The sequence below is a fragment of the Prunus mume genome, linkage group LG6 (genome assembly GCF_029339155.1).
Source record: "Prunus mume cultivar Tortuosa linkage group LG6, ASM2933915v1, whole genome shotgun sequence".
Lineage (NCBI taxonomy): Eukaryota > Viridiplantae > Streptophyta > Magnoliopsida > Rosales > Rosaceae > Prunus > Prunus mume.
This window is the reverse complement of record NC_142703.1, coordinates 16,361,074-16,382,386: the sequence shown is the minus strand read 5'-3', so window position 1 is coordinate 16,382,386 and position 21,313 is coordinate 16,361,074. Positions and strand designations below refer to the sequence as shown.

The 21,313-nt window shown below is 36.4% G+C and overlaps 2 protein-coding genes across 3 annotated transcripts; both read left to right on the top strand.

Annotated features, from left to right (window-relative positions):
- Positions 1-1,556: 1,556 nt before the first annotated feature.
- Positions 1,557-9,137, top strand: LOC103335418 (CDPK-related kinase 5). Its single transcript, XM_008238424.3, has 11 exons — positions 1,557-2,681; positions 4,460-4,590; positions 4,855-4,896; positions 5,004-5,112; positions 6,069-6,147; positions 6,245-6,541; positions 6,619-6,731; positions 7,164-7,271; positions 7,359-7,421; positions 7,529-7,696; positions 8,580-9,137. Exons 1-11 carry the CDS (start codon positions 2,139-2,141, stop codon positions 8,715-8,717), a joined length of 1,791 nt encoding a protein of 596 aa, XP_008236646.1. The 5' UTR covers positions 1,557-2,138; the 3' UTR covers positions 8,718-9,137.
- Positions 9,138-10,536: 1,399 nt separating this feature from the next.
- Positions 10,537-12,921, top strand: LOC103335419 (disease resistance protein Roq1-like). 2 transcript variants are annotated; one of them, XM_089054986.1, is made up of 2 exons: positions 10,537-11,540; positions 11,978-12,921. In XM_089054986.1, the coding sequence occupies exons 1-2, from the start codon at positions 11,461-11,463 to the stop codon at positions 12,711-12,713; spliced, it is 816 nt and encodes a 271-aa protein (XP_088911112.1). In that variant the 5' UTR covers positions 10,537-11,460; the 3' UTR covers positions 12,714-12,921. The 2 variants fall into 2 exon arrangements, 1 of the variants encoding a protein (XP_088911112.1); XR_016128094.1 differs by lacking the exon at positions 11,978-12,921 and adding an exon at positions 11,680-11,805 and having other exon boundaries at positions 10,652-11,540.
- Positions 12,922-21,313: the final 8,392 nt, after the last annotated feature.

Genomic DNA, 21,313 nt, shown 5'->3' with positions numbered 1-21,313 from the left:
TTTTACCCTAAGGAAGATGTTTGTGTTTGTATGAAGGAGGATATAAAAAAGTTACCGAGTTTCTTGATTTTGCTAACATTTAGATGATATGAGAAGTATACAATACAAGTGATATGTTTAATTTAAAAATGAATATCATAATCTTAATTTAAAAATACAACACAATTATTAAACAAATCAAGTTTTTTTTACATATAATTTTTTCGTATACAAGTAATAGTCTAATTAACTTACAGAAAGAAGATTCAAACCTGACTGAAAGAATGCGGGCTCAACGCCTGATTAACTGGTCTAAAACCAGTTATTATTAAGGTACCTAACTTTAACTTAGATAATCTAATTACCTAACTAACACGCATTGACTAGCATTCAACGTAAAGCAAAAATGATGCGATTCAACACAACTTGATTGCCATCTCTAATTTATGTGATTTCCATCTCCAATTATAAGCTAAGTGATTTTCAATTGACTTAATGAGAACCACAAGATTGCAGGCAAATTGACCACTTGGCTGCTATTATATAATTCTTCCTCTGCATACATGCATGACATAAAACAAGGATACATTGAAAGAGTTTTATTTATATAGAAAAAGCTCATGAAAGAGAAGAAAAAAAAAGAAAAAAAGAAAAGCTATGACATTTTTTTTTCCAGTTCAAATGATTGAATAGATGGGTCATTCATTAGCAAAACATGAATCAAAATGAAAAAAAAAAAAGGAAAAAAAAAGATAATAAATCAGGCCAATACACTTTACATTCTGCACTCCTTTCGTAATTTTAATTTGAATAATCTATGTGTGTGTATATATAAATAAATAAATGTTCACTGCTCTAGGAATTAGGACTTTTTACGAGATCATGAGCAATAATAAAAAATGGGGATACGGATCATTTTCTCACTGTACTGATCTATGCTTCCCTGTTTCCCGTCTTCCTCAATAATTGTGCTTTCATGAGTATTGATTATAATTTAATTATGATTTACGTTATTTAACTGCCCCACTAAATAGAATAAACAATTCTGCCGTATATGAAGATGAGAAAAGGCTATTGCTAGGGAAATGCTCTAAAATAGCATTATAGTGAGAAATACTTTTGGAAGAAAAAATCTCTTAAAACTAAGAACACCAATTCTGAATTATATAACTTGCAAATATAAGGAGACGTTAATTTTGTCAGTTGATGAAGACAATGTGTTCTTCTCCTTTGCACTAAAGTTCGATCTCCCTCTTCGTACATTAAAGTAGTTTATAATATCATAGTGTGTTCTATTTCCTTACACCAAAGTTCAATTCCTCTCTTCGTACATTAAAATAGTTTATAATATCACTTTAGTAAAACAAAGAAGACTTGGAAGCAAAATCTAAAGAATTTGTTAATAAATACAGTAAAAGTGGGAAGTATTTTTTTTTTTTTTTTTGGGGTGAAAAAATAGGAAGTATATTGGAAAAAATAATTGTGACTTTTGTATTAGGTGCCTTTGGGGTCTAAAAATAAAATAATAGTGACTTTACCAAGGGCAATGACTAATCCACTTTCCAACTTTCTTCCTTGTCTTGGCGTCATCTTGAAAATGAAGACCGGAGCACCACCCCAAAAACCTCTAGTGCCCAAAAAAAACCCAATCCCAAGTTCCCTTCCCAACCCCCAAATCCCAATTCACAAACAAAAACCCCTCAACCAAAAAGAAAAAAATAAAAAACTCCATGTGCTTGACCCGTGGCCAGTGAGATCATACAAGGCTACAAGCTACAGCTCACTCCCTCACTTCCATCTCCCACAGTCCTCTCTCTCTCTCGTCGTCCTCCTCCCCCAACAAATCCTCATTCTCTCTCTCAACACATTTACACCTTTTCCCCACCTTTTATAATTAACTCCAACAGCTCCACCAGCCCCTGCTCTCTCTCTCTCTCTCTCTCTCTCTCTATGCAACACAAGAAAAGTGGAGCAACAACAACACCCAACAGCATTCACAAACAAACCCTAGAGCTAGAGCTACACTGACACACATTTTCACAATGGCACATCCATAGCCATTGAATTAAGCAACCATTCAACCTCAAAGTCTCAACCTTTGACCCAGTTGAGCTCAGACCTCTCAAATCCCCCACTCACACTCTTCATTTGAATTCACCATGGGAACCTGCACTTCAAAGCCACCAAAACCCAACCCATATTCCTCCAGAGACCCAAATGACCAAACCAACCCTTCACAAACCCCCAAATCCCTCCCATCCCTCACCCCTCACCACCACAAGGACGACGTCGTTTCCCGGCAGTCCCAGTCCCAGTCCCCCTTCTTCCCCTTCTACAGTCCGAGCCCCGCCCATTATCTCAAGAAGTCGTCTCCGGCGAGGACCAAGAGCGCCACTTCCACTCCCAGCCGCTTTTTCCGGCGACCCTTTCCGCCGCCGTCGCCGGCCAAACACATAAAGGCCGTGCTGGCTCGGCGGCTCGGCAAAAAGGCCTCGGCTTCGGTGGCGATACCGGAGGATGCTGAGGACGAAGATGGGGTTGAGCTGGACAAGAGGTTTGGGTTTTCTAAGGAGTTAACAAGCCGATTGGAGGTTGGCGACGAAGTGGGTCGAGGGCATTTTGGGTATACTTGCTCTGCTAGGTTCAAGAAGGGTGAGTTTAAGGGTCAGCAGGTTGCTGTCAAGGTCATCCCCAAATCAAAGGTTCGTGCTTTCTTTAATTCCTTATCTCTTTAGCTCATCTATGAATGCTCTCATTTGCTTAGGATTGAATTGATAATATAGGAGCATGTATGATTTTTTTTTTCTTTTTCTATTGTTGTAAGAATTGGATTTGCTCCACCCCGTTTGCTTAATGTTGCTGGATAAAAGTCGGGTTCTTTTTATTATTTATTATTTATTTTTGTCATTCTTCACTTCAAGATAAAAGCTGAGATTTTAGGCCTATGTTGAATCCCTGTTATTAGTATTGTTGTTGTGGGTCTTGTGGGTGGAGCCAGGGAATGGTGGTTTGTGGTTTATTAAATTAGGTACTTTACTAGTTTACTGTGTGATTATGTTAATTCCTACCTGAGTGAAGACTCAAGGTTGAATGCAACACAACGAAGATCTTTACAAGATTTTGTCATGTGTTCATATCAATTGACTGTTGAGGAATCCTTCTAGATATAGACTATTAGGCATTAATTTTTTTAAAGATGTATACAGCTCCACATCTTGGAACTTTGAGTGAAAGGGGTGTAAAGTGACCAACTTGTTTGTTTATTGCTTTTCTGTGGTCAATGATAGGTGTTGATCTCTTGGCCTACTTGATCCAACTGAATGGCTTACACCATGTTTTGCCACACAAGTTGGGATATTTTATGTTCAAATCACATTTTGGAACGAAAGTACATTTTTCCTTGAAACAATTAGTATGTTTAGTGATTGATTGAATTCCATGTAGTGGGAATAGGAATAAACACAACTGTTTATTTTCTTTTCTTTAACGGCTTCTCCTCCATATAACACTTCGTTGATGTCTAAGATGTGACAGTTCCTTCTAAAGGATAAACAAAGCATACAGTCCAAGAGTTGTGAGTGGACCTAAATACGGACAAAAGTCATGGTCCAAATTGTGGTTTTGGTCTTCACAGTGGCATATAATTGAACTAGATCATATGGCAGCCGATCGATGATCACAGCTGGTAACAACCCATGATCACAGCCATCCCAAACTGCCGAAAACTTTTCATAGGTCACATTTCACGATATTGACTAAATACATGGTGACCATTAGAACCCTCATTAGGTGGTCTGACACTTATTCCAAGAGAAAAGAAACATTGTACTTAATCTTTTGTTGTTTTGTGTTCTGACGACCGTGTACCATGAGGTGGTTCAGCAATAATTGGAGCTATATGATTGACAGTATATTATTTTGAACAAAGTTACAAAAGATCTATGTCCAACCAATACTAAGGAATATGGGACTGAAGCTGAACCAATATCCAGGGTCAAGCTGACTCAATCTACCCACTCTTTCATTAAAGAATAGAAGATGACGACTTTGCTTTCCTTCCTGACAAGTCATTCTAAAAGAAAGACGGGGAAGAGAAAAAACTCTTGAGGGATAGCAGCGGACATCTTTCTAGCCTCTAATAAACATAAAATTATGCCTCATATGCTGGGAGAACAGAGTTTAATTATTTTTATATAAAGTAGATTACGTATTACGAATGTTGAACAAATGCAAAATTGGATGAGGTAAATACTCCAGTTGCCTGGGAAAAAGGTCCAAGATCATGAAGTCCTGTTTCCTGAGTAAGGTGAAATATAAGATGTGAAGTACTTAAAGAAGTATATAGAAGGCCTTGACAATGCATTACTGTGAGATGTGTTATGAGTGGTGGTTTTGGTTGTTGATATTTTGAGATAATATGCAGTTTCTGTATTTTTGTTATGATAATTTATTGTCATGCCAATGTATTCTTTGTTGTTAGATGACAACTGCCATTGCAATTGAGGATGTGAGAAGGGAGGTCAAGATATTGCGTGCCTTGACGGGACATAGCAATCTAGTTCAGTTCTATGATGCATTTGAAGACAGTGATAATGTCTACATAGTAATGGAGTAAGCTTAAAATTTGAATTACTATTTAATACTACATCTGGTTTTTCTTTTGCACAAGTAATAGTTATTGACTGAGGTGAAAAGTTATATTTTTCTGAATACTTCACTAAACTTGCCCCATTATTGAGTATGAGCAATTAATCCCCTTGGTGAGGTTGTATGATTCAGTTGGTTTTCTGTTTTTCATTTTTATTAATTTACATTATATGGAAAATCGCTTAATGCTCTCTGAATTTACGGTATTCAAATTTTTTGACATTTCAGGTTATGCGAAGGTGGGGAGCTTTTAGATAGAATACTTTCAAGGTATTTTTTAGATGATAGTATATATAAAAAAAAATTAAAAATCTTCCTTGGGACTTTCAGATGCTGTTAATTGTTGCCACTAATTTGATATCATGTTACTTCTGAAGGGGCGGGAAATACTCTGAAGATGATGCGAAGACTGTCATGGTTCAAGTACTGAATGTTGTTGCGTTTTGTCATCTTCAGGGTGTGGTGCATCGGGATCTTAAGCCAGAGGTGCAACATGTTCCTTTCTTTTCTTGTTATGAGATGCCTGTTTAAAGGTTACATTTGTTATGAAGATCTGAGTATGGGAACGTGGGTGTGGGTATTGACTGAATGAAGGGGCTTTCTGGTAGTGGATGAGGCTGATTAATCTTGCCCGCACTATTGGGTTTAGGGGGGAAAACATTCTTAATTTAGATTCAAGTGTTCCCCTCCCCAACCCCCAACAATTTATACAAGAAATGGAACTGCCACAACTGATGCCTTTTATACAACAGAGAGGCTGCAGTAAAATCCGCATATGTTTCAATTGATTGGATACGTAGTTTCCCAAAAATTATTTGACCGTTTCAAATTAGTGAAACTAATACATGGTTGATTCTTGTGGACTAAGATTAAACGTCATCCTTAGGAGAACTAAAACCTATTTCTCTTTTGGACTAAGTTTAAACACTATCTTGTAGCAGGACTAAACCAATTTTTCTTCTGGACTAAAATTCTTTTCTAGTATTGTTATTACTATTTGATGCTTCCGATCTCATAAACACGTATCAGTAGATTTTCCGTGGGTCTCATAAGTTCCCAGCCTGTACCTTCAGTTCCCAGATTTCTGATGTCATTGCTGTAATTACTGTAGCTGAGGTTCCCAGCTGTTTCTTTAACAGGTGTTTTTGAAGAACTGAAGAAAAAGCCCGAGTATTGACCCATATATGCTTGGTCCATATGGTATCTTTATGTGCTTTGTTCAAAAGACGTTTTATGTGGGAAGTGTAGGGTTTCCTCCTAACAATGTACAAGAAAACTGATGTTTCCCCATATTGCTGTGCCAGATACCTTGATACATATGTCAGATATCCATCATTAAAGCTAGAAGTTCTGGTCTGCTTGATATATTTGTTACTGTTGATTGTTCTATATGTAATTATATTTGTATCAAACTAATGTCCTTTTTTCATTTTTCTTATCAGAACTTTTTGTATTCCGCTAAGGATGAGAATTCCCAGTTGAAAGCCATTGATTTTGGCTTATCAGATTTTGCCAAACCAGGTATGTCCTTTCTTGAATAATCCAGCTCTATCTTCTTATCAATGTCTCAGCCTTTGGAGTTTGGAGGGGGGGTTTTAATACTCATTCTGGCTTACAGATGAGAGGCTTAATGATATTGTTGGAAGCGCATACTATGTCGCACCTGAGGTTCTACATAGATCTTATAGTACAGAGGCTGATGTTTGGAGCATAGGTGTAATAGCATATATTCTTTTATGTGGTAGTCGCCCATTTTGGGCCCGGACTGAGTCTGGGATTTTTCGAGCGGTGTTGAAAGCTGATCCCAGTTTTGATGAAGCACCTTGGCCATCTTTATCTCCTGAAGCAAAGGACTTTGTTAAACGCTTATTGAACAAGGACCCTCGGAAACGAATGACAGCAGCGCAGGCTTTAAGTGAGTCTTCCCTATCTCTATTATGTATTTTCTGCCATCACTTTCCTGAGTCACTGACCATAATCTTTTGTTGGCAGGTCATCCTTGGATCCGGAATTATAATGATGTAAAAGTGCCTCTTGATATTTTAATATTTAGACTCATGAAGGTTTATATGCGATCATCATCACTTCGAAAGGCTGCTTTAAGGGTGTGTATATGTTTTCACTGACGAAAGAAAGAGAACTTTTTCTCGAATTTTGCCCATGCTGAATCAGATTCTTGGTCTTAAGAATTTTGTATATCAAGTCAAATGGTTGGGTTAGTTTTCTTGTTGAATGGGATTCTTGTTTTTGCATCCTAAAACATGTGAAAATTTGAGAATAATTATTAGTATTCCATAATTATTATGATGATCAATAAACCCATCAAAGCCTGGTAAAAATAAGGGAAGTTGTGGGGTTTGCTAAGGTGTTATCATCAGTTACTCGATAGTTGCTTCATCCAAATTATTCTTCTATGTGTGTGCATAGTTTTGTTTTTTATTTTTTGTTGTATGTTTTATATTGTTCATAACTTGAAATTTTGGTATATATATAATCAATCTCTAAACAGTTCATTTTTATGTCAATTTTCGTGACAGGCCTTATCTAAGACATTGACTGTGGATGAGCTCTTTTATCTGAAGGAGCAGTTTGCACTATTGGAGCCAAACAAAAATGGCACTATAACTCTTGACAATATTAGAATGGTTGCTCTCTCTCTCTCTCTCTCTCTCTCTCTCTCTCTGTGAGATAAGTCAATGCTTATAGTATTCTTATAATTTTGTCCTGGACAGGCCCTGATGAAAAATGCTACAGATGCAATGAAGGAGTCTCGCATTCCCGATCTCATTGCATCGGTAATAATGTGTATGCTATTTTTTTTCTTTGATGTTCCTTGACTTTTTCTGTTGTGTTAGGTCTCATAGGTTGTAAAATTACTGACTGATTATTTCTTCCATGACAGCTAAATGCACTTCAATACAGAAGAATGGATTTTGAAGAGTTCTGTGCAGCTGCATTAAGTGTTCATCAGCTGGAGGCACTTGATCGTTGGGAACAACATGCACGATGTGCATATGAACTTTTCGAGAAGGATGGAAACAGGGCAATTGTCATTGAAGAACTCGCTTCAGTAAGTTGAAATTTTATTGTCACATTTTGCAGTGTTGCTATAAATTAAATTAAAGAGTTTGATTATCATATGTTGATTTCTGAGCATTCATGTTAGTTATTAATTGGAGTTGATTTACATCTCTAACCAATTTCTATGTTACTTGTTACCCTGGTAAAACAATCAGAATATTGGAACTAGTTACTGTGGAGAGAACTAATTATATTAAAGAGTTTTGGATAAACCAGACTTTGGGTCCTTGTTTTTTCACTTGTTTTAACCAAGTCCTTTTATTTTTCAAATAAAAATCAATGTCATTCATTCCTCCATCACAATAATAATTACTAGTTTGCTTCATATCCAGAGAAAAACAGGAAACTACTGTAGCTAGTAATTTAGTCGACCTCACTGTAAGCAATTTTAATGCTCAAATTCGGAAAAATGGACTTATTATATTGTGTAGACTATAATACGGGTAGGTGGTAGGAACGCTGCATGGCATTTGCTCTATCCTGACCTTTTCGTCATATCAGTAAACAGTGGTCCACATCAACACTTTCGATAACAAAATCGTGATTATGGTGCCTAACAGATCACATTGCTTCACTGAAAAATTGAAAGATCTAATTGAAACAATTGAAAAAGTAAGGACCATACTCCCAAAGTGTATGTTGGTCTAGGGTTTTTAATTTGTACATCAGTGCATCCTATGCATCTGCATTTTAGTAGGATCCGCCAGTTGTCAAACCATTTAGAAAAGATGATCTTGACATGTTGATTTGCCTTTTCTTTTACTTCTGATTTTTACCATTCTAGAAACAAAAGATTTACAAGGCTTAGTACATTTTGGACTGTAGCGAACTGAGACTACTGTTATTTACGTTATCTTCAAAATGTGTTTCAGGAACTTGGACTTGGTCCCTCAATTCCGCTTCATGTGGTTCTCCATGACTGGATTAGGCACACTGATGGGAAGCTAAGCTTCCTTGGCTTTGTGAAGTTGTTGCATGGTGTGTCCAGCCGGACGTTTGTGAAAGCATAGTGAAGTTATAGAACATTATTTGGGTATGCGTTTTAACCAAACGAGATGTGCTATGTGTTGATAGACGACATGCATCCAATGATTGATTTTCAAGATTTGGAGATCTGATAAGATGGCCAATTTACAATCTGCTTTGGCACATAGAAAGAGCCTTCCGTGCCAATTTGGGGAGAGGCTTGAACTTCCCGGACACTGCAGGTGCAAGCCTAGTTACCAGTTTGAATGCTGTGTTGTTGATATTCAGAGTGTAAAGCTGTAGTTAGTTTGCCTAAATGGGTAATTACATATTCTTCAACTCCTTAGATGCATTGTACACGTTAAGTTATCCTCGTCTCCCCCAACATCTGTCCAGTTACTGTGAAACATGCTTGAATGAATTGCCTCAGTATTGGAAAACTCCTCTGTGGCTTCAATTGAAAACCAAGCTTACAAGCAGTGTGGTAACTAAAAGTAGTGTAAATAATCTCACTTCCGGTAAGCATCTGCCAGTAAAATTTTTAGCTCCGGATGAAGGAACAAGAAGACAAACTACCTTCTCAGAGAATTAAAAGGAAAAATTAAAAAAAAGAAAAGTTTGAGTTTTGAGTTTGGGATCTCCTCCTGCTGTTGCAATCCTTGTGGCTGAGGATGCCTTTGAGTTTATCAGGCTTAGGGATGTCCAAAAGTATTTATTGTTTTAAGCCCTTGGCTCTCCTGGGTACCAAAACAATTGGATTTTAAATTACAAAAATTGTTAGTATTCAACTACGACGAGTCAAACGATTACTGGTTAGTCAGTTCTACGGCGCTAACCACTGGTTTTGACCCAATGAAAAATGTAGTGGTGCTACACAGCAGACACCACCTATTTTTCAGAGTTTTGGTAATAATTAGTGTATATATTAATTTAAATTTATTAAGAATTGCAGACATGTACTTATAAGTTGGTTAGAATAGATGTGCTCCTCACTCTATATCCAAATTTAAATTTATTTCTCCATACTTTAGATTATATATAAGTAGAACATCGCTTATATCGAAAAAAACAAAAAGACTTAGTATAGTACAGTTGACTTTCTTCCAGGATGAAGTTAATAAAGTTCACTTTCACTGCACGCCCCATACCCAAAACTTTCCCGTCTGATTGCTTCCTTTGTCAAAATATGAGAGGCTAAAATATGAGCCTATGGGAGACTATGAGAATGGAAGAAGAAAATTTTTCCGGTTTTCAACTTTATTACTTTGTATAACTAACAGCAGGAATTTATACAAGAAGAAAAGACTTGCTTCAACCAATATGTCAAAAGTGTCATATAGATATTTAATAGTTAGAAATAACATCTACATCACTCAAACTGATGTAGAATGAATCTGTATGTTGAGATCTATTTTTGACATCCCAAAAGCAAAATGTTAAATAAATATTTTATTATTTTATCTTTTATTTTTTTTAATTAAAAATAAATTAACACTAAAATATAATAAAATAATAATTTAATTTGACATATCAGAGGTAGAGTATAAAGTTGTATGAGATATCAAATTACCACATCAACCATTAAATTTAAATTTAATATTTAATATTTGACATTTCTCAATATTAATTACAAGTAGGTGGCTGGTGCCATTAATGTTTTGATTAGTATCCTTCAATCCCCATACAATCACAGAGTTCTCAAGAATACGACGCCCAACAAACCCATCCAAATATGACAGCTGCAGTCTCCACAAGTCTCTCACAAGTCTCCGCAAGGCAAGCTGATATTTCTCACAACTTCCAACATTTATTGCTTTCACACACAAGCTAATATCCTTCTAAAGAAGAAAGGCAACACTCTGCAACTGGTTTCCGTAGAATTTTCCATCCTGCAATAGAAATGATTTGGAAAAGTCGCGTCACGCAGACAAAAAGAAAATTATACTGGGACAAGCCTAGGAGTGGTCATCTTAACAACATTGCCAAGAGGCTTACAACAGATGAAGGGGGAAGAACAACAACATGATAACCCAAATTGGAACTTTGGCCCATATGTGCCATATGGTCAACAACAATGTTTTGTTCTCTATAAATATGAGAAATGAAACATTCCCAGTCATGCAAGAGCATGTCTTTGCAATTATGGATGAGGCTAGAGAGAGGGTGACTAGGTCTAGTCTCTCCATTAATTAAGGAGACAGTAGTAAAAGAGTCACACTCCACTTTATTATTCGGAGACTTTCATAATTTCCTTTTTACGTGTTTCTCTCTGCTGAATATTATATATTAGTTAGCTAGCCTCATTTCTGAGGTGCATAGAGGCGTCATCCTTTTGAATACTCTTGTAGGGTTCGTAGGTTTTTTTTTTATATGGCCTCATCCTCTTCTTCTTCTTCTTTTGCTCATCCCCCTCCACAAAAGCATGAGGTGTTTATAAGTTTCAGAGGTACAGATACCCGGGACACTTTTACCAGCCATCTCCATGCTGCTTTAGTTCATAAGAAAATTCAGACCTACATGGATTGCAGACTTGAGAGGGGGGACAAAATTGGACCTTCCCTCTTGCAAGCGATCGAGGAATCAAAGCTTTCGTTGATCGTTTTCTCGGAAAACTATGCTTCTTCCACCTGGTGTTTGGATGAACTTGCGCACATATTGGAATGCGAAAAAAGAAACGGACAAATTGTCATACCCATTTTTTACGGCATAGATCCATCACAGGTACGGAAATAACAGGGGAGTTATGAAGATGCATTAGCTGAACTTGAAGAACGTTTCAAAGACAACATGGACAAAGTGCTCATGTGGAGAAATGCCTTGAAGGAAGCAGCCGATCTGTCTGGCTTTGAGAATTCAAAAAGAACAGGGTAACTCTTGACCATTTCATTCATACAAGAATTGTTAAGGGGTAGTTACTAAATATTATTATTAATTCATATTTTTTTGATTTAATTCATATCTGCTACTAAATATTATTCTTTGTTCTTCATGATCATATTTTTTCAGGACGGAGGCTGATTTCGTTGAGGAAGTTGCCGAAGATGTTCTGACCAAACGTATCGCGCATTGTCAAGTGATTTTAGAGGACCAGGATCAATTTTGTTCAAGAAAAATCAGTGATTTCAAAGGCATTCAGCGCTGGGAAAAAGAACAGGGTAACTCTTGACCATTTCATTCATACAAGACGTCGTTTTGATTGTTAAGGGGTAGTTACTAAATATTATTATTAATTCATATTTTTTTGATTTAATTCATATCTGCTACTAAATATTATTCTTTGTTCTTCATGATCATATTTTTTCAGGACGGAGGCTGATTTCGTTGAGGAAGTTGCCAAAGATGTTCTGACCAAACTGTATCGCACATTGTCAAGTTATTTAGAGGACCAGGATAAATTTTATTCAAGAAAAATTGGGGAAATTGAATCGTTATTATGCCTTGATTCACCAGATGTTTGCACTGTAGGCATTTGGGTAGGCAGCAGGGTAGGCAGTTTGGGCAAGAGTTGGCTGACCACCCTTGGTGATGGTTTAATTCGCCGGCTGTCTTGTCAATTTGAAGCTACTTGTTTTCTTGCAGATGTTAAGGAGAGGTCAAAAAGACATGGACTGGATCACATGAGAAATCTACTTCTTGGTGAGATATTAAACGAAAAAGGTCTAACTATCAACACTCCTACTGTATCGCCCTTTATTCAAGAAAGGCTCAGCCGTACAAAGGTCCTCATTGTTCTTGATGATGTGAATGATTCCAGCCAGATAGAAAAGCTAGCATGTAGTAGTCATCTTAAGTTTGGCCCTGGAAGTAGAATCATTATAACAACTAGAGATAAGAGTCTACTTAAGAAAAATCTTAGTCATAATAAGATTTACAAGTTTGGTCATAAGGACGGATTGATGAGGGCATTGAAGAGTGGTGTTTCCGCTAGACCTAATGGCTGCATCCTTAAACGCACTCTACTCCACCTAAGGGCCGAGAGTAGTCAATTGACCCTTGCAAGTCCGGAATTCACAATTGGAGGCGAAGACGTTGACCCCTGAAAATTGCTCGTAAACTGCTTGATGAAATGCTCTAGAAGGCGCAACACACCAACATAGAATGCAAATTACTCTTTGTCATTTTATTTTTATTTATTTTTATATTACTCCATTTACTTAAGTTTACAATGTAAATAAGGAAGTACTCTCCATTTGGATTAAAATAAAAATACTAGAAAATCAAATTCCCACCAAATCAAAATATGAAAAATCGGTTTTATTGCAATACGATTTAGGCTAAAAATGATGGCTCATTAAGTCAATATATATTTCATACTAAAATCCCATAAAATTAAGTTTTCTTATTTGATGTGTAAAGAATAAAAATCGCCAAAAATTATCTTGAGAAAATGATTATTTTGAAAAACCATTTTTCATATTTGGCCAATATTTTTACATGAAACAACTTTTCATGTATGATATGAATGCATGAGGGGACCTATGGTCAATTTAGGTGAAAAACCTTAGATGTTCAATCCACAAAGAGTTTTACAAGAATAACCTAACTCTTACGTATATATTTGCTTGAATAAGCTCCCCTTAATACAATACTCATAAGGGTCTAAAGTTTGAGAGCTAGAACTCCCAAAAAATGCAGATAAAGTCAAAATAAAAACTACAACGGACCTAAAAAATGACGTAAACGCCCTAAAATGAGCAGGATTGCGCTAATATATGCTAGTTTTTATATCGAATAGGACGAGACGCCTTGGGAGGTGAAGAGGATTGTGCTAATTTTTTTGGTTTATTATCACATTCTTAGAGATATTTCTGGTGTATTGCATGAGTATTTTGAATGGTTTTATCTTTCAACTATGAATTAGAGTATTATCGTTTCATTTCAATGGGGTCTATTTTGTATAAATGTTTTTTAACCTTTTACACGTTGACCCCCGGAATGAAAATTCTTGAATCAGCCACTGACCACAAGTCTATCTCACCAACTCCAGTAATATATCCTAAACATAAAATTTACAATTAAGTATTAACTTCAAAAGTTATATATATGAGTTTCTGTCAAAAAGAGCTCAGACTAATTCTTGTCTGTGAAAAAGGGCTTGAGCCTTTCATATCAGAAACTATTTTTGTTGTATTATGTTTAAGGACTTTACGAACCCAATTTGCTTCTTATATTTGTATGGCTGGGTAGGTTTATTGGCTAGTTGATATTATCAGCCATTCCTCTTAGTTGGTTAGAGTGAAAAGTGTGAAAAACCAACTCCTTTATATGTACTCTTATCAAGATAGGAGAAACAAGTCCAGTCCCAGAAGCAGGAGCCGACCTTTGAGTTCATCCTCTGTCTTTGTTATCCTTTTCGCTTATGTTTACATATTAATCTCTTAGGTTGTTCATTTGCATGTGTCATGAATATGCATGGATTTTCTGGTTAAGAATATGGTGAATTTTTGAGTTGACTTGAAGTGGGTATGCAGGTTATCAATATGGCTGCTTCTTCCCCTGCTGCTGCCATCCCCACAGGAAAAGTGTGATGTGTTTCTTAGTTTCAGAGGTGAGGACACCCGCTATACTTTTACCAGCCATCTTTATGCTGCTTTATGTGCAAAGAAGATCAAAACCTACATAGACGACATACTTTAGAGAGGAGAGGAAATTGCACCATCCCTTCTCGAAGCAATTGAAAAATCAAAGCTTTCGGTAATCATTTTCTCGAAAAACTATGCTTCTTCCACATGGTGCTTGGATGAACTTGTGCATATATTGCGATGCAAGGAAAGAGGTGAGCACTTTGTTCTACGAATGTTTTACTGTATCGACCCATCACATGTACGAAATTAACAGGGAAGTTATGCTTCTGCATTTTCTCAACTTGAAACACGTTTCAAGGACAGCACGGAGAGAGTTATGAAGGTGCGCAACTGGAGAGATGCTTTGAAAAAAGCAGCCAATATGGCTGGGTTTGATAATTCAAACAAAACAGGGTAAGTAATTCTGCAACTTGTGACCATTAAATTTGAACAAGATTCGTTAGGGCACACTTACTCTTACTAAATATAGTTTGTCGTTATAATCATATTTTCCAGGACAGATGCCAATTTCGTTGAGAAAGTTGTCAAAGATATTTTGACCAAATTGAATCGGAAATCGTCACCTGATTTAAAGGGACTAGTTGGACTTGAATGGAAAATTGAGCAAATAGAAAGGTTATTATGCATTGATTCGCCAAATGTTTGCACCGTTGGTATTTGTGGCATGGGTGGTATTTGCAAGACCACTCTTGCTGATGTTGTGTATCACCGACTTTCTTCTGAATTTGAAGCTTCTTGCTTCCTTGCAAATGTTAGGGAGGAGTCAGAAAAACATGGACTAAAGCACTTGCGAAATGTCCTTATTCGTGAGATATTAAATGAAAAAGATCTAACCATCGGCACTCCATCTATAGGATCAACTTATGTTCGAGAAAGGCTCAGCAATTCAAAGGTCCTCGTTGTTCTGGATGATGTGAGTGCTTCAACCCAATTAGAACTTCTAGTTGGTGATCATTTTCAGTTTGGCTCTGGGAGTCGAATAATTATAATGACAAGGGACAGGCGCCTACTTAAGAAAAAGGTTGATGATGATAAGATATACAAGGTTGAGGGATTATCTTATGATGAAGCTCGTGAGCTATTTCATTTACATGCTTTAAAAAATAACTCGACTGAAATATGTTATACAAAGTTGGTGATAGAATATGCAGGAGGCATGCCATTAGCTCTTAAGATTTTGGGTTCCTTATTCCTTCACTGTGACAACAATCATCAATGGGAATATGAATTGAATAACTTGAAAAAATTTCCCAACCAAGAAAATTGAGAACATGTTGACTAAGTTATGATGGATTAGAAAAAAATGCAGAGGAGATACTTCTTCGGGGGATTGTAAAGAAAAAAAACTGTAGGGGTAAGATCAGATTTATGGAGAACAAAATGTGGTAGCGGATGCTCTTTGCGTTGGGATCTCTCTTATTGTTACGCTTTCATATTTTGGGCTCTCACCTCCTCTCGTGTTGCAAGCCTTGTGGCTGAAGATGCTTTTGGTTTGCCCTGCCTAGGGACGTCCTAGTAATGGTCTTTCTTGTTCTAATCGAGGAGCTGTGGTTTGTATAAAATTCTGAAAACTCAATTGATCGCTAAGGCATGCAGATCAATCGGCCTGCACATCAGCACCTGATCCAGGTCTGTAAATTTATATTTGTAATTACAAATGTTGTTCAGCCAATCTACGAAAGCAAATATATCATAAATGTATGTTTTTGCTTAATTCATTTTCCCTTCCTTAAATAGTTCACGTTTCCCTCCAAAACAACTTACAAATAGGAAAACAAAATTGAAGAATTTTTCTCTATCTATCATACCATATAAAACAGACAAGATCAGATTGAAAATTTTGAGGGACGGTCAGTGAGAGATTGTAAATATTCCTTGATAAGCTTGTTCCCTAAAGGACAACTGACTGTAGTGGTCAAAACTCACAACCATATAGTTAACCAACATTTTTCATGTGCATATTTTGTCCTAGATATCTTTAAGTTTTAATTGAATATATAACTGATTTATTTTGTAGGCTGCTTCGACAAAGTGGACCTTTTTACTGAACATTCTCTGCCTAGAGATTTTGTCACTTGCTTTTGATCAGGCTTCCTCACCAAGTAACCCTCAGTTTGCATTTGGAGGAGCTCGTTCACAAGGCTAAAATGGAAACAGATGAATTAATTGAGAAGGTGGGGGGAATGTGGCAGTCTGTGTACAGAAGAATGGATTTTGAAGAGTTCTGTGCCTGTGAAACCTCATATTTTCATATTTCATAAAATTGATATTTATAATTATTAATTTTCAAAACTATATATATATTAGTTAGTTGAATGGTAAGCTGTGTGAATCCAGCTGTAGCCTATCAAACCTCCTTGTTATGATTTTAACTATAGTAATTCCTTTAATATTTAATCTACACACAAAAGCTTTTAGAATTATATTTGTGCCTACTAAGCTTTGACGTGTTGCATTCTGAAGTCTTCAAAGACCAATTGAAGATGAGGTGTTATGTTTTGAGATGAGGTGTAAGAATTATAGATGTTCTTATATATAAATGTATTTGGCAAGTGCTACTAAGCACTCACCGGAAACCAACAGCTAAGAACTAAATTGAGTGGCAGTTTTCCTTCAAGCCACCAATTTAGTCTATAAATCATAGGATTGTAGCCTAGAGATCCCTAGGTTAGTTAGGTGACATAATATTAAAGCTTCATCTACTATTGTTTTGCCGACTCTAACCCACTATATAAGACTTCTAACTAGTAGTTATTGAAGCACAGGTTCTTCAAAGTTATGTTAGTTTCTTAAAAGTTTGAGAGTGAACACTAAGTGATAAGATTTTGGAAAAAGCTCAACTGGGAAGTGTACAATAGCTTTGGATTTGAGGTAGGGGTTTTTCTTGGGGAAGTTTTGTTTTGCATACATTGAGTTAATTAAATATTGTAAATACTACATTATGCTTGATAATATTTGATTGTTGTTATGCTTGGTTATATTGTTTGATTGTTATCCTTGATATTAGATATATACATGTTGTCAATTATCATTATAATGTGATGAATTTTGACATATTCATATGTTGTCGGTGGTGGTTGGAATTTTTGGGTTGATAAAGAAATTATGGAAAAAAGGATAATGGAAAGTATCTTTTGTGTAGTTGAGTCTAACCATTGTAGGGACCAAGTTTAGGCGAGCTCGTGTGCACAGTAGATTAGGAAATCGGCGGTATAATTGTCGATTGGGTGATTTGAGCTTGGAGATCAATGGTGTAGACAAGATGACTAGCAAAAGGGGAATTATGGGATGATTGAAATGGATGTTAGTTTATATAATGGGGCATTCGGAATCACAGTGGTAAAATGCATGGTATGGGACATGCAGATTTGCTTGCCCTATTATATAGATTAACGGGTTGGGTAGAATTGAAGTTCATTCATGCATTGTATAAATTGTACATTATAAATCTCACTAATCACATAAGACATAGGACCCCTACTGAGCATGTAATGCTCACCCCTTATTGAATCTATTGCAGGCTTTGAAACTGAAGTGTAGTTTTTGCTGAGGACAAGAAGAACGGATTATGGATAGTTTTGAGTGTTTTGTTGAAAGTTTGTTACTTTCTTGTTATTTTGCTTGTAATAATACAATGTAAATTACTTTGACTTAAATGGAAGTTTACGTTCAATCTTCATGTTTCTTGATAATTAAATTTTTAGTTTTAGTTTTTTTTTCTTTTACCTCACATTCCCAAATAATAATAAAAAAATAAAAAAATAATTGGGGTGTGACAGTGCCGCTGCATTAAGCGTTCATCAGCTAGAGGCACTGGATTGTTGGGAACAAAATGCTCGATGTGCATATGAACTTTTCGAGAAGGATGGAAACCGGGCAATTTTCATTGAAGAACTTGCTCCAGTAAGTTGAAATTTTATTGTCACATGTTGCAGTCTGGCTATATATTAAGTTAAAGACTTTGATAATCACAGGTTGATTTCTGAGCATTCAACATGTTACTTACTAATTGGAGTTAATTTACATCTCTAACCAATTTCTATGTTCCTTGTTACACTGGTAAATAATAAGTAATCATAATATTTGAACTAGTTACTGTGACTACTGTTATGTATGTTCCTTGTAGTAAATAATAATTATGTTTGAGCTTATTATTTACATTGGTTAAGGTACTATGTTTGACTTAAGAGTGTTGCTGGTGGTTCTATTTCAAATTATTTGAAGGCCGGAGGCCGATTATGTGAATTGCATGAAATTATCTTGTGCATGTTGCCGGTTGGGGATATTAAATGTGTTTTATGCATGTTGAAATTTTGGGAAATGTTCAAATTACAAGGAGATTCTGTCGAAATTTCGGTAGAAAGTCTCGTGCCCTTATTTCCTTTTTGGGAAAAGAGGATATAGTTTCAAGTGGGCCTGACATCGAGGTTATGTCAGGAATTCCACAGATTCGTCTCGGGTTCCGAGGAATTTGGGGCGGGTCCTGTCACATATGCGCTTTTATTATAAATATAAAAAATTGAAATTTTTATAAGAAATGCTCATGAGGAAACACATAGAAGTCCACAAGCATACTAATAACATATAAAGGAACACAAGGACTATCCATCAATATAATAACATATAAACGAAATTCATAAATTCAAATAACACATAAGTATATTACATCCATGATCTCAACTAACACAAAGACTATCTATAACATATAAAACAAAATCATAAACTCAAATAACATATAAAAGATATTCATAATCTCAACTAAAGAAAAACCACAATCTCTAGTATTCCTAAAGACTAGCTAACCAAGCTCTCCTTCTAGCATCCGACATTGTAACAAATATTTTCCTCCATTCAACAAGCACAATTTTTTCTAGCATCTTGTTAAATGTGTAATTTTCAATATCCCCAATTTCTTCAACAAGTCCGATGCATTCTTCAATATAATACATCTCATTAGAGGTGCTGCTAGATACTTCAAGACTTTTTTCCTTTTGAATTGTTTGTAATCTTTAACTTCACTGCAAACCTCCAAATAAGATTCCATTTTATCTTATTTCTTTGGATGATGTTCGGTTAGAGTAGTAGTTACACACTTTCTTTTTCTTTTACCATGATCAATTTCCAGGTTAACACCATCATCATCCAAGTCAACATCAATGTGAACACTGATGTTAAGGAAGTTGTTCTCTAACTCACGGTCTTTATTTGAGTTAGGAAGAAGTTGATTAGAGGCATAACGCAACTGACCGGTTGCAGCAGTGGTGTTGAATATCTCCCCTAAAAGTTGATAGTGCACTAAACCTTGAGTGCGATATTGCTTCGCTCTTGGCTTACTTTACAAACCATGAAAATTATTATACTCAAACATCACAAGCAATTCACTGAACTATGTGAAGTGAAGTGAAAAAAAACCATTAGATGCTCCTCGCTTACTTCGGACCAAACTTTCTGTTTAAAGGTTGATGCTTGCAAGTCACCCTTCTTCACATGATCATACAATAAATGTATAAAAAAGCTCTTCATGTTTGGAAGGCCATTAGACTTTTTCCTCACCATCAACATTCTTAGGGGCCATATCATCATCACTAGTATAAAAACGTAGCACATATCATCATCACTAGTATAAAAAAAGACAAACTCAATATGTGAAACACGTTTTTCACCTCCACAAACATATATTTTACCACATGGTCGCTCTCTAGTTCACGCGAAGAGAGCCTTGATGACTAGTTTTAGGGTTTCTCTAGTTTTTTTTACTCATTCTCTGTGCCGTCTCTCTCAGTCTTCTCTGATTGTCTCTTTGAATTCTTCTTGGTGTATTGGGTACGACATTTATTTATTTACTCTTTTGTTCTCCGTGGGGTAGCTGCGCCTTATTCCTTTCTGGGTTCCCAAGGAGGCAGTCACTGGTGAAGGGTCTCCATCTTAAAGCTATGAAGGTGACCACCATCTTTTCTGCTCAAGGGGATGACAAGTATGCGGCACCAAACGGGAATCAGAAGCCTGTGGAAATTGGTGTTAGGCATCTGATTGTTAGTGACATGTCTTTTTCTGGTAAGCGTAGCTTTTGTATCCAGGATTTTGTTGACAAGGCGGATGAGACCAGCCTTAAGGGGTCTCCAAGGTCTCCCTAATCATTCTCTTATGGAACATTCGTGGGCTTGACAACTGATGAACGTTCCTACTATGAAGATCTTTCTTCGGAAATTTCTTCAGGCTAAGAGGCCGATCTTGGTCTCCCTTGCTTGTCAACTAGGGTTCTGGATCAAGAAAATTGGAGGTGTCAGTTGGTGTTTGGCTGGATATGTTATTATGCTCACAATGCGTTTTTGACTCTGTACGAAGAACTATGGTGTTTTCTTTAGATCATAGGAGGCTTTCTTTGACAGTACATGCGTAGTGATGGGATGTGTTTCAATGGTTTTGCGATTGGGTAATTGGTTGGATCTATTCTAATACCCATAGTACGTTTTTGACTCTGTACAAATAATTAGGATGTTTTCTCTAGATCATATGAGGACTTCTTTGACAGTACCTACGTAGTGATGGAATGTTATTTTAAGGGTTTTGTGGTTAGGTTTTAGGTTTGTCTGTTTCGTTTAAGTTGTTTGACTCTTCTGTTTAGTCAATAGAATGGGTGGTACTCTTTCCTACCTCGGAATTTTGTTTTCTCTGGGAAGGTTTTAACAAGGTCGCCGTTAACATGTGTTACCCTCTTTTCGGCCGGGGCGGCCGACGGAAGGAACTTTTGGTCCTTCTTCTTTTGGATGCGGGGCGTGCCACCACCAAGCCCCGAAATTGGGCTTGAGTGGAATGAGAATAGATGGATGTGTTGCGCTTCTAACTTCTGACCAAACGATTGATCGGCCAAGCAAGGAACCTCTTCTTGGCCTAGATTCTTTCACTTTCTCGGGCTCGAGAATGGTTAGGTTTCGTATGAATGTTTTTGTGGTTTTTATGGTTTAGGTAAAAATAATGCAATTAAACTAAATATGCGTATAAACGTAAAGACAAGAATTGAAATGCGATAAAATAAATCAAAGCGATAGATAAAG